The sequence below is a fragment of the Notolepis coatsorum genome (assembly GCF_963971535.1).
Source record: "Notolepis coatsorum genome assembly, chromosome: 7".
NCBI classification, from domain to species: Eukaryota; Metazoa; Chordata; class Actinopteri; order Aulopiformes; family Paralepididae; genus Notolepis; species Notolepis coatsorum.
Window position 1 is genome coordinate 141,615,305 of NC_140171.1, and position 13,990 is coordinate 141,629,294.

The 13,990-nt window shown below is 41.8% G+C and overlaps 1 protein-coding gene across 2 annotated transcripts in view; it reads right to left on the reverse strand.

The window, feature by feature from the left end:
- Window positions 1-13,990, reverse strand: part of LOC311232199 (protein kinase C beta type) — a 99,282-nt gene that overhangs the window by 48,756 nt on the left and 36,536 nt on the right. For both annotated transcript variants that reach the window (XM_084318907.1, XM_084318908.1), the window contains exon 3: window positions 8,772-8,854. In XM_084318907.1, coding sequence (XP_084175033.1) covers window positions 8,772-8,854 — 83 coding nt within the window. The remainder of the gene's footprint in view (window positions 1-8,771; window positions 8,855-13,990) is intronic.

The window sequence follows — 13,990 nt, forward strand, 5'->3', positions numbered from 1 at the left end:
GTATTTTCTTCTTTGCTCTACTATGTTTTTTTTTTTTAAACTTTATTTTTTAGCGTTTATCGCTTTTCTGGTCAAGCATGACCGACAGAAACAGGTTGAAATGGGATGTAGAGCAGGGGAAGACATTCTGAGAAATGACGGCGGGTCCGGGAATCGAACTCGTGTCCCCCAGATCCGTGACGAGCACGGTTTTCCCCGACGCAGAAATAGCGCCGAGATATGCGGTGAGCTACGGGAGCTCCCTGCTCTACTATGTTTTATCTGTGAAGCACTTTTGTACAGTCATAACTGTTGTAAATGTGCTATATAAATAAAAATGTATTGATTGATTGATTCCCCTTTTATAAAAAACTGTATTTAATTAAGTTGTATAGTGACATGAATGAAAGCAGGTTTTGTATGGGGGATATGCGTTGCCAGATTAGATTGAGAATCCGTTTTACTCCCTTCATAATCAGTCTCATCTCCTTCATACACTACAGATTTTATAGTATGTCTGCACTTTATGTGCTCATTTCATCATTCATGTCTTATTTCATCATTCATGTCTTTTCTATTCTATACTAAACAAAGTGTTGGGATGTTAGATCCTAATGTGAAAAACTGTGATTTTAGTTGTCTGCTCATTTTACCCTTGCTATTATTTTACTTATTTTTACTTTTATCTCTACGCCCCACTATCCGCTGGGAGCATACTAGGGCCTTTATCGTGTTTTGTAACAGATTACAGAAATTCAAGAAGCCTATTGGAATGTGAGGTTCTGATATGATTTGATTTGATTATTATATCTGCATTATTTCATCCCACTTTATGCTTTGCTCTTGCTGCTTGTTTTACACAGATTTGATGTCTCATTTCTTACTGATGTAAAACACTTTGAACTGCAATCCCCTGTATGAAAAGGTTAGATTAGATTGTACTTTATTGTCATTATATTGGCATACAATGAGATTTGGGACTCAAACTTAATTTTACTTAAAAAATCACACAAGTAATAAAAGAGAAACATAAAATACAAGAAACATAAAATACAAGAAACATAAAATACTATACAGAAACATAAAATACTATACAATAGACAATTTTACAATACTGTACAATATACAGGTGCTATACAAATAAAAATATAATTATTACTACGTTCAATTATTCCTGCACAACCGGGAGGGAACGTAAGCTACATCGCCTCAGTGCCGGTGTGCAGAGTCAGCGCAACAAAACTGACCAAATGAAGGCAAGTTTGAAGCCCCTTTTTCACAGCATAATGTTGGCAGAGATAAAAAATGATGGCCAATAAAAAAAACTGACCCGTGTGATCATATGGCTTTATTTAGGACGTTTTGGTTCATTTGTCAAGTGGCAATGTGAACCAAAACAGAACCCATAAAGATGGCAACAAAAGTAACAATTTCACTTTTGATTGGGTCTATTTCAAATGAACTTTTCCGTGCCAACTGATTAATTTCCTGAAAAACTAGACTTAAAGAGTAGTTGAATGAATGAATGAAAGATTTTCCAAGTATAAAAACTAAAATATATCTGTTCATTTGACATATACAAAAGATAATAAAAAAGACAACAAAGAGAAACAGATAAACAAATCATACCCTGTTTGAAAAAGGAGTAGGAAGAAGTATAAACTTTTTTAAATGCCTACCGCTTTTTTTCACAAATCAATTATATAATTTTATTCTATTGTTAATTATGTATAATTAAACGCTGTATCTCTATACAATCCAATAAATGTATATATAAATACATTCATATAAATATACATATAAAAAAATATATAATTGACAAAAGTCCTATGACTATTAGTGGACAAAGAGGCTCTTAATGGAGGACAGCCCAGTCTTTAGTCAGGAAGACTGTTTCGCATCAGTCTTTAGTCAGGAAGACTGTTTTGCATCAGTCTTTAGTCAGGAAGACTGTTTCTCATCAGTCTTTAGTCAGGAAGTCAGTCTTTAGTCAGGAAGACCGTTTCTCATCAGTCTTTAGTCAGGAAGACCGTTTCTCATCAGTCTTTAGTCAGGAAGACTGTTTCTCATCAGTCTTTAGTAGTGATGCACGATATATCGGCCGCTGATATAATATGGGCCGATATGGCAGTTTTTTTACACATCGGTATCGGTCCAATATCAAGGGCCGATATGGGCAGATACTAAAAAAAAAAAAAAAAAATGTGTACATGGCCTTAACACTTTGACTTCCCATCACGAGTTTTTACGGGTTTACCCCCCGCTGGTTGAAGGCCCACTCACGAGAATTATTTTTATATTAGTGATCTGAAATCATATTTCATCAACCAAGTCTACCGTTGGAAAATCAACCACTCCAGGCGCTCAGATGTGAAAAAAGCACCCCCTATCGTCTCCCAGATGGTAATTCACCCTTTTGGATTGAACTCAATGAAAATGAATGAGAAAAAAAAAACAGAATCCACGTTTTCACTCTGGAGTTTCAGAGCAGCGGGGATTATGTGTTTTTACACTATACTCTATATACTATAGGATTTGGAATAATTCATTTGGATACCATCTGATCTCAGGTAAGGAATCTATGTTACCAGGCTTAGGATAATCAGATCCGTTTTCACAGAGATATAAGCTTTTATGTGATTATGTTATATGGCTGTTTGGCTGTGCGAGCGGTCAGTAACTAGGAGAATCGATTTTCAGCTCGCGGCACGAGCGTGCATGCGCACACATATACTATCGATAATCTAGCGTTTATTTTAAAACGATTCATAAATAGGCCGAAAAATTACAACGTTCTAGAATATTCCAGTAAAGGGCGATTTCATGGAATCTCTTATTTTTTCCGTGAAATCTAGTGCTTTTCAAAAAAGAAAGCGGAAATGAAGCGATAAAAAAACAATCTGCTACGACAATGTTGACTGGAAAATGAGTCTTTGATAAGCGACGGGCAGATTAGACACATAGCCATAATTTAAAACATAGATTAGGCGATATTAACGTTAACATTGAAGTGGTGCTGGGCATTCAAGGAGGTAAAAATGAATTAAGCTTGGGTAGTGAAAGTATTAAATAGTTACAAAAATATCAGTCATTTCTGAAAATAAGTTACACAAGTAAAAAAAAAGTGTTTTGGAAAATAGCTCTTTATTTGATTATCATAAAGAAGTGTTTTCTATACAGAGATATCGACATCGGTAAATATCGGTATCGGCCAGAACAGCAATATTAATATCGGTATCGCCCAAAATTTTCACATCGGTGCATCACTAGTCTTTAGTCAAAGACTTTCCATCAGTCTTTAGTCAGGAAGACTGTTTCTCATCAGTCTTTAGGTCTTTAGTCAGGAAGACTGTTTCTCATCCGTCTTTAGTCAGGAAGACTGTTTCTATCAGTCTTTAGTCAGGAAGACTGTTTCTTATCAGTCTTTAGTCAGGAAGACTGTTTCTCATCATCAGTCTAGTCAGGAAGACTGTTTCTCATCAGTCTTTAGTCAGGAAGACTGTTTCTCATCATCAGTCTTTAGTCAGGAACACTGTTTCTAATCATCAGTCTTTAGTCAGGAAGACTGTTTCTCATCATCAGTCTAGTCAGGAAGACTGTTTCTCATCAGTCTTTAGTCAGGAAGACTGTTTCTCATCATCAGTCTTTAGTCAGGAACACTGTTTCTAATCATCAGTCTTTAGTCAGGAAGACTGTTTCTCGTCAGTCTTTAGTCAGGAAGACTGTTTCTCATCAGTCTTTAGTCAGGGAGACTGTTTCTCATCAGTCTTTAGTCAGCGAGACTGTTTCTCATCAGTCTTTAGTCAGGGAGACTGTTTCTCATCAGTCTTTAGTCAGGGAGACTGTCTGTTTCTATCAGTCTTTAGTCAGGAAGACTGTTTCTATCAGTCTTTAGTCAGGAAGACTGTTTCTCATCAGTCTTTAGTCAGGAAGACTGTTTCTCATCAGTCTTTAGTCAGGAAGACTGTTTCTCATCATCAGTCTAGTCAGGAACACTATTTCTAATCAGTCTTTAGTCAGGAAGACTGTTTCCCGTCAGTCTTTAGTCAGGAAGACTGTTTCTCATCAGTCTTTAGTCAGGGAGACTGTTTCTCATCAATGTCAGCAACAACTAAAGAGGATAAACATCATGCAATGTCCTTATTAGGGCTGTCATAACGAATTTCAATATTCAAATTACATTGATTGATTCATTATTGGTATTACTCATAAACAGCAAATACAACAAACAATGAACTTATTAAAAGCATGTTAAACCTGCTTTGATGTGGTAATACTATGTAAATGGACGTTAATATTCACAGTAGGAGCCTGAGGCTGGAGAACAGGTGTAGAAGCACAAGTGACAACCAGGTTTTGATTCAAGGTGTTTTTCTATTCACCAGAAAGGAACGTTTAAAATATATATTATAGGAATACATGTACCTTTTCAATGTTGTTCTTTAAAATTGTGTATTTTTGTTCAATAAAAAGTAACATGTCTGTATTAATATATTGTATGTTCTGCACTGGAAAACCACTCCGTATGACAAACACCTCTTTTCTTGATCCTCCTCGCTTGAGAGAAGAAACCGTTGTGATTGGAGGATGAAGAAAAGAGGGCGGTGTTTGAGATTGGGTCAATTGATATTAGGGCTGTCTTAAATACTTCGAAGCTTCGTTCGATGGGCATGGGATTCGAATATGATTTTTTTTTTCTTTTCTTTTTCTTTTTTTTTTGTAAAATTAACTCTGCCTCTCTTTGTTAACTACAACAAGCAATGCTGTTTGTTATTTAAGACGAGGTCGGACTCAGCACTGACAAGATTTGTGTTCATTGTGCTGCTTTTATAAAGCCTCAAATGACGGCTTACAATATTTCATGAAAGCAAAGTGTTTTGTTTGTCTAAGATTTTAAAAGGTTTAAACTTTACAGCACTGACAAAGTTGAACAAAGTGCTGTACAAGTCCCACAACATAAAAAAAAATTAAAAGTAAAAAATATTTAATTTAATTTCAAAGCTTCGAATTAAAATCGAATCTCGGCCCCGAAACGTCGAATTCCAAAAAAAATAATCGAAGGTCAGCCCTAATTGATATGTTCATATATACTATATCTATGGCTCAATCGAAAGTGAAAGTGAATAAATATCTCCCAAATCCAGAAACCCGAGAAGGACTTCAACCTAACGTCATCAAGATGTAAAACATCTGTGAGATCTTCACCCAGAGGATTCTTCACTGTACCTCCATGTTACCGTCTGTAGTGTGGTAGTGAAAGGGTTAACCTTCTACAGTGTGGTTGTGAAAGGGTTATCCCTTTGGTAGTGTGGTAGTGAAAGGGTTAACATGGACGCCAAAAGGAAACAGATATAAAAATGTCATCTGATATGATAATGTAATATGCTGTCCCCCCCCCTTAGGCCATTAGTTCATTAATCATTAGTCTGTTTGGTATTTTTGTTAGTCGATTAGTCATTCTTTCCATGCTGAATGAGTTATATCCTGATAGATGCTAACACATCTCTGGTGAGCTTTACATAAAAAAAAAAAAAAGAGATCCATCAACCTGATTGCATGTGGGAAACACAATTTTACAGTGTGTTGATTAAATCGATTAATAAATTAGCTGACAAATCCATGACTATTGTTCGGCTAGGAATATCTTTAGTCGAGGACAGGACTATATATATATATATCAGGGTTTCTGTTATTGCGTAATTACAGATTACCGCTTGTTACCGGCAAAATCTGTTGATGTCCGACATATTTAAACCTCTCCGGTCATAATGTCCTGTGAAAATACTTCCCTCTTTATCTTTATTTGTTCTGTATGTCTACTGAAAGTGTTTTGCATGCAAGCGTACCAACCAGGAGAACAAACAAGGACTAGAGTTTGTTTGCGTTGGAACACAGCTGCGTCATCGAACAGATAAAAACAATGATTCGTGTTTGTACGAAGACTGTCAGCGTGACATTTTATCAACTATTGATACAGATCAAGTCCGTTGTTGCTACATGGACCCAAATACCCGAGCCATCCCGGTTCACCAAAATACTTTTTTCCTCAAAAAATCTGCCGTTCAATGAGTGGAGAGAGAGAAATGTGTTTCAGTGCAGACAGAATGGAGGTAAAGTAGCATTAATTATTACTATTGATACGGACGTGCTGAAGACGTGGACAGATGCGCTTCATCTTCATTTGTCCGGGACATTGACATCTTCTCAGACATGTGGACAGGCAAAAAAAGATTCTAGCGGAAACCCATATATATATATGCAATGTATTGTATAAATATGAGTAGTCCCTTTAACTGCACAGATACAGTCATTCGTTACCACATGCACGTTTTATTTTCATGACATCATCGACCAATGCCTGCTCCACTACACTGCAATCCTATTCAACCCTTTCACTACCACACTACCAAATGCTTAACCCTTTCACAACCACACTACAGAAGGTTAACCCTTTCACAACCACACTACAGAAGGCTAACCCTTTCACACAGACAATACAGAAGGTTAACCCTTTCACACCATACTACAGAAGGTTAACCCTTTTACTGCCACATAACAAAGGGTTAACCCTTTCACAACCACACTACAGAAGGTTAACCCTTTCACAACCACACTGCAGAAGGTTAACCCTTTCACTACCACACTACAGACGGTTAACCCTTTCACAACCACACTACAGAAGGTTAACCCTTTCACTACCACACTACAGACGGTTAACCTTCTGTAGTGTGGTAGTGAAAGGGTTCATCCTCAATGTCACTTTCCCATTCACAGCTATGGAGCTGCTCGAGGTTTCACACCATCACAAATAACGAATGGACGCGGCCCCGGGCCATCAAGAGAGCAGTGTGTGCATTCTTGAAACGATCTCTTGAATTCCCCTTTACAGCGATGAGAATTCCAACATTCCAGCCCAGACTCAAGTCTGCTCTGGCCCTGAATGTGTCCTGTGTGCGATGTGACTATCAGCAGGGTCCCCTGTGGGAGCCCCAGTGTATCAGCAGCACAGTCCCCTGTGGGAGCCCCAGTGTATCAGCAGCACAGTCCCCTGTGGGAGCCCCAGTGTATCAGCAGCACAGTCCCCTGTGGGAGCCCCAGTGTATCAGCAGGGTCCCCTGTGGGAGCCCCAGTGTATCAGCAGCACAGTCCCCTGTGGGAGCCCCAGTGTATCAGCAGCACAGTCCCCTGTGGGAGCCCCAGTGTATCAGCAGCACAGTCCCCTGTGGGAGCCCCAGTGTATCAGCACCATCCCCTGTGGGAGCCCCAGTGTATCAGCACCATCCCCTGTGGGAGCCCCAGTGTATCAGCACCATCCCCTGTGGGAGCCCCAGTGTATCAGCAGCACCGTCCCCTGTGGGAGCCCCAGTGTATCAGCAGGGGCCCCTGTGGGAGCCCCAGTGTATCAGCAGCACAGTCCCCTGTGGGAGCCCCAGTGTATCAGCAGCACGGTCCCCTGTGGGAGCCCCAGTGTATCAGCAGCACAGTCCCCTGTGGGAGCCCCAGTGTATCAGCAGCACAGTCCCCTGTGGGAGCCCCAGTGTATCAGCAGCACAGTCCCCTGTGGGAGCCCCAGTGTATCAGCAGCACAGTCCCCTGTGGGAGCCCCAGTGTATCAGCACCATCCCCTGTGGGAGCCCCAGTGTATCAGCAGCACAGTCCCCTGTGGGAGCCCCAGTGTATCAGCAGCACAGTCCCCTGTGGGAGCCCCAGTGTATCAGCAGCACAGTCCCCTGTGGGAGCCCCAGTGTATCAGCAGCACAGTCCCCTGTGGGAGCCCCAGTGTATCAGCAGCACAGTCCCCTGTGGGAGCCCCAGTGTATCAGCAGCACAGTCCCCTGTGGGAGCCCCAGTGTATCAGCAGCACAGTCCCCTGTGGGAGCCCCAGTGTATCAGCAGCACAGTCCCCTGTGGGAGCCCCAGTGTATCAGCAGCACAGTCCCCTGTGGGAGCCCCAGTGTATCAGCAGCACAGTCCCCTGTGGGAGCCCCAGTGTATCAGCAGCACGGTCCCCTGTGGGAGCCCCAGTGTATCAGCAGCACGGTCCCCTGTGGGAGCCCCAGTGTATCATCAGCAGGGGCCCCTGTGGGAGCCCCAGTGTATCAGCAGGGGCCCCTGTGGGAGCCCCAGTGTATCAGCAGCACCGTCCCCTGTGGGAGCCCCAGTGTATCAGCAGCACAGTCCCCTGTGGGAGCCCCAGTGTATCAGCAGCACAGTCCCCTGTGGGAGCCCCAGTGTATCAGCAGCACAGTCCCCTGTGGGAGCCCCAGTGTATCAGCAGGGGCCCCTGTGGGAGGCCCCAGTGCCGCCCAGTCTCACCAGTATGGGGAAGAGGAAGGCGAGGAGATAAAGGTGGAAGAACAAAGGGGGGGGGGGGGGGGGGGGGGGGTAGTATAGACGGTTTCAAAGTGACGACAACAACAACGTTCTAAAAGGACCCAAGTGTATTTCCTGTTGCAGTGTTTACTAACGTAATGACTGACAGGAAATACACTTGGGTCCAAACTGTTCCCTAGCAACAGAATTTCAGTGAACGGTATAGACCACTGCACTTCCGCGTTACATTGAGCTCATGGAGGAGAGCGGGGGAGAGTCTATTGGATCATGTCTCCAGCACCCCCACAGCCGTAGCAACATCCACTTAATGTCAAGGCTCTCATCCACATTCATTCATTTTCTCCCCCCGCTTTCTCTCCCACGATTTCAGAATCCCGGAAGTGTTGCGGTGGTCTATAGCTTTTTAGAATGGGTTGGGCTGTGTATCTGTGTGCGTGTGCGCGCGTGTGTGTACTTACGTCCGACGCCGGCCCCTTGTCGGCTCCCGGACAAGTAAAGGTAACAAACTCATGACAGCGTTTGTGAACCACAAAACAGCACACTGAGGAGAGAGAGAGAGAGAGAGGAGGCATTGTCACAGATAATAGGATCATACAAGTTCAAGTTTGTTTTTATTAGTCACGTATAAAGTACATGTACATTACAGTGAAATGCTTGGTTTTGTATGGGCCCCCCCCCCCCCCCCCGAGTAAAAAAGTAAGTAAAAGTGGAATAACACTATACAAACTAAAGTACAACCTACGTACAATGAGGTACAAAATGCAGACAATGAGGTACAAAACTTTTTTTTTTAAGGCAAAGTGCAAATGCGGTATGAATGTAGTGCAAATCTCTATAATAAATAGATAAATATGATGTAGTGTTAAAGTGAGCGTTTTGTTTAAAGTGAGTGTGTGCAATGAGTGTAGATGGATGGGTTGATGTCTATGACGTATTACAGCAACTAGCGATAGCTAGCGTTGGGGTTAGCAATGGTGTCAGACTGAGCAGAAACTTGTTCCCAGTTCTTTCAAGTCTGGAATGATTGGTGATGATGGGTGATGATGGTGCATGATTGGCAATACTCTAGAGCAGCAGTTCTCAAACTTTTTCATACCGTGACCCCATTTTATTTAGGATTCTTTTTTGGGGACCCAACACTTAATGTATCGAGTAATTTCAAACATGGAATTAAGGAATATCAAAATAAAAGCACACGTTGTTGAACTTGATCATGCATATTTATTAGACATTTTTATTCCAGCACTATGTTATCAATACACATTTATAAAACGAGGCATATTTAGCCAGAATATGTTGCCAGACAATAAAAGAACATTTAAAAAAAATCTTTAAAACATTTTTAAATGTTACTTGCCAATGCACTGTCACCTACCCGCGACCCCAATTTGGGTCGCGACCCGTAGTTTGAGAACCACTGCTCTAGTGAACCATATCATGTATGCAGATTATGTTGTGGTCCTTAGTCCAAATAATAATAATAACTTTATTTGTATAGCACTTTTCATACAAATAATAATAATAACTTTATTTTGTATAGCACTTTTCATACAGAAATTGCAGTTCAAAGTGCTTCACAACAGTAAAAAATACAGGCATAAGCGAGCATGAAAAAGATAAAATCGTCTAATGTGTTCTAAGGAATGAAAGACAAAAAAAAACTGAAATATGAGTATGTATGGGGTCTGCCAACATTTCAATATCAGTTATGATTTGGATCATCTTCTAGTGTGTGCCAGGAATTACCCCTGCCCTCATTAAATGTTATGTCACACAGCCTGCGTTTCCATGCCCCGAAGATGACTTTATCCTGAAGTAGATGATGCAGTGTTGCCGTTTTGTCTCAAGACTGTGAAATATGAGTATGTATGTATGGGGTCTGCCAACATTTCAATATCAGTTAGGATTTGGAATAGAATAGAATAGAAATCCTTTAATAATCCAGAGGGAAATTCGGCACTACAGATCGCTCGCATTGAACAACAATAAACATTTAGTTAGTCAATAGGACTAAAATAAGAATATAATAATATTAAAAGGAAGATTTCTCCAGGCTGTACTGTCACCCTGTGCTCAGTGATGCAGTGAGGCACAGTGATGCATTATAGAGTCTGATGGCTGTCGGAATGAAGGACTTTCTGTGCCGTTCAGTGCTACATCTTAGTCTAACACTGAACATGCTCCTTCTTTCTGCCAAGTCTGTGTGTAGTGGGTGGGAGGGATTGTCCATGATGGCGTGGAGCCAGGAATTACCCCTGCCCTCATTAATGTTACATCACACAGCCTGCGTTTCCATGCCCCAAAGATGACTTTATCCTGAAGTAGATGATGCAGTGTTGCTGTTTTGTCTCAAGACTATTGTATGAATCCAGGGCAGCCAGTCGATGTACCGTGAACTTTTTACCAAAACTCGTAAAAAAAGTTGTAAAAGTTGCATCTTCTCACGTTGAATATTCTTTTAATCAGGCATAAAAACATGTACCCTATTATTATTATAATTATACAGTATAATGTGGTCAGCCATTGTTCTCTCCCACCTTTCATGCAACAAAGTTATATTGCACGTGTTGGTGGTGTTGGGATAGTGCAGTGTTTCTCAAAGTGGGGGGCGCGCCCGCCAGGGGGGGCGCAGAGGCATGACAGGGGGGGCCTTGAGATTTATTTAAAAAAAAAAAAAAAAAAAATTGGATTACAGAAAATTATCACTAAAGTGCTATCTGTTGCAGCTGCACTGTTCTCCATGAAAATACCATTTCTCAAAATCTGAAAATCATTATTTAATAAAACAGAAAAGGATCACCAAGTTACTCTGGATAAAAAAAACCTTTACAGACAACATTGAGACAAAGCTTCCTGACACATCTCCATCCAAACTCTTGGAAGAACTCTTTGAAATCTCATCTGATACCACCTAGAGAGCTAGTTTCAGAGTGTGGTGCTGAGTACCAAGTATCTCATCTCATGGCCCACCAAGTATCTCATGATGCAGCAGTTAAGGTGTTGATACCATTCAGCACCACATACAGTATCTGTGTGAAGCTGGCTTTTCATCCATGACAGCTCTGAAAACAAAATATAGGGCCAATTTGAAAGGTCACGATATTGGTGTTATTTCAATAAATTTAAACATGGCCCATTTCATGACTATTTTGTTGGGGCGAGGGGGGGGGGGGGGGGGCCCAAAATATTTTGGTCCGCCAAAGGGGGGCCTGACAGAAAAAGTTTGAGAAGCACTGGGATAGTGGCACGGGGCAGTGCTCCATTTATGAAAATTGTTGTGGTTGTGGTTATATTACGTGCAAGCTAACGACAACGGAATTAACATTAACCCTTTCACTACCACACTACAGACTGTTAACCGGATGTAGTGTGGTAGTGAAAGGGGTAACCTTCCGTAGTGTGGTTGTGAAAGGGGTAACCTTCCGTAGTGTGGTTGTGAAAGGGTTAACCTTCTGTATTGTCGCAGCAACGGCCATGTCCTGCAGTGCCGGGAAGTCCCATTTCACACAGACGCTGGGCGAACCCAACGCAGCCATGTTACTATACCTGCTGACGGCACAATGCCACCCAACTCTGTTAGAGCACAATAGGCGATCGATAGTTCTGATTTAACACAATAGGCTATTGTGGGAGATAAAACTCCCTTCCCCCACCTCTCTTTGATCTACCTCACCCATCTTCCCTTCCTACCCTCATCGAGTCATTCTTATCCCCAACATACCCTCCCCCACCTTTCTCCAAAATGTCATGACACCCTTATACCTATGGCCCTATCTATTCTGATTCAACACAATAGGCTATCGATAGTCGATATTCTGATTTGCTGATACCGATGTTTTTATTTTCTATTCGTAATTTTCTATTCGTACCATAACTGCTGTTCAAATCTACATTTTAGAACGACTGTTTTGTTTTGAACGCAGCAGAACGGTGACGCAGCCATTTCCCCTGTGGCTCATCATCACAGCATCAGCCACAGACGGAAGCCCTTTAGTCCTCATATCTTATCATCGCCGACATTTTGACACGTTTACCGATTTTGACCAATATACCATATTATCATCGGTTGTTCCCTCGCGAGAACATTTTAGCCGCTAGACTCGCTCTCCGTATTAAATGAATGATAATCCACATTAGATCCACTCAGACACACTCAGGGGTGACATTACAGATCTGTTTAGTCTTAATTATTCACATACTCGTTTATTTATGCATGAAGCTCAGCGGCAACTGGTGGGTCTTTCCTCAGGTTCCCTGCAGTTCAGCGGTCATGTGTTCCAAGTGTAGGTGTGTGTGTAGCCTATGTATGCGTGTGTGTGTGTGTGTGTAGTGTATGTAGCCTATGTATGTACAGTATGTGTGTGTGTGTGTGTACTGTATGTAGCCCTTGTATGTACAGTATGTGTGTGTGTATACTGTATGCAACCTATGTATGTACAGTATGTGTGTATACTGTATGTAATGTAGCCTATGTATGTACAGTATGTGTGTGTATACTCTATACTGTATGTAATGTAGCCTATGTACAGCATGTGTGTGTAGCCTATGTATGTACAGTATGTGTGTATAGTGTATACTGTATGTGTGTGTAGCCTATGTATGTACACTGTGTGTATACTGTATGTAATGTAGCCTATGTATGTACAGTATGTGTGTGTAGCATATGTATGTACAGTGTGTGTGTACTGTATGTAGCCTATGTATGTACAGTATGTGTGTGTATACTGTATGTAATGTAGCCTATGTATGTACAGTATGTGTGTGTATACTGTATGTACCGGTAGCCTATGTATGTACAGTATTGTGTATACTGTATGTAATGTAGCCTATGTATACAGTATGTGTGTGTGTATACTGTATGTAATGTAGCCTTATGTATGTACAGTATGTGTGTGTGTGTGTGCGTATCAACAGATGATAAACCTATACAACCTGACCAGTGGCGCCACCACAGCCTGTCTGTGACTCTATTCCAAAATAACCAAGAATGCTAGGGGCATTAAAATGTAAAAATAGCTACAAGGAGAAGCTTGATTAGGTACAACAGTAGCCTGCTGGCCTGGATTCTGTGTGAAGGTGGTGTTCACCGGGTGCAACACAATAAAAACTCTGACCCATCTATCCATCTATGACTCTGGGTAAAACATATGGACACATCACATAATGTTAAAGAGGACGGATTATTGTGTGCGTGTGACCGAGAGAAACAGAGGTAGGGAGATTGAGAGAGTAACAGATGGAGAGACTGAGAAGAAGAGAGAGGGAGTGAGTGTGTGTGTGTGTGTAGGCAGAAGGGTTGGGGGCACAGCTGGGTGTGATGCAGTGTGAGGGGGTGGAGAATGTGTGTGAGAGAGAGAGAGAGAGAGAGAGAGAGAGAGAGAGAGAGAGAGAGAGAGAGAGAGAGAGAGAATGTCTGAATGACGGATACATCTAGGTAGAGGTAACATTAGACTTTAGGGTATGGTTAATAAATCAGCCCCAGTTCATCCTCACACACACACACACACACACACACACACACACCACTGATAAGACAGGCCTAGTGACCTGTCGAGGAGGTCCTTGGTCAGTTGCCTAGCAACCAGGCTGAGACCCAAAGATGAGTCCAGACTCAGCCCCTCCCTCCCACTGAAAGGCAACCTTAGCAGCAGCGCATCAGAGTGGAGCAGAAACATTC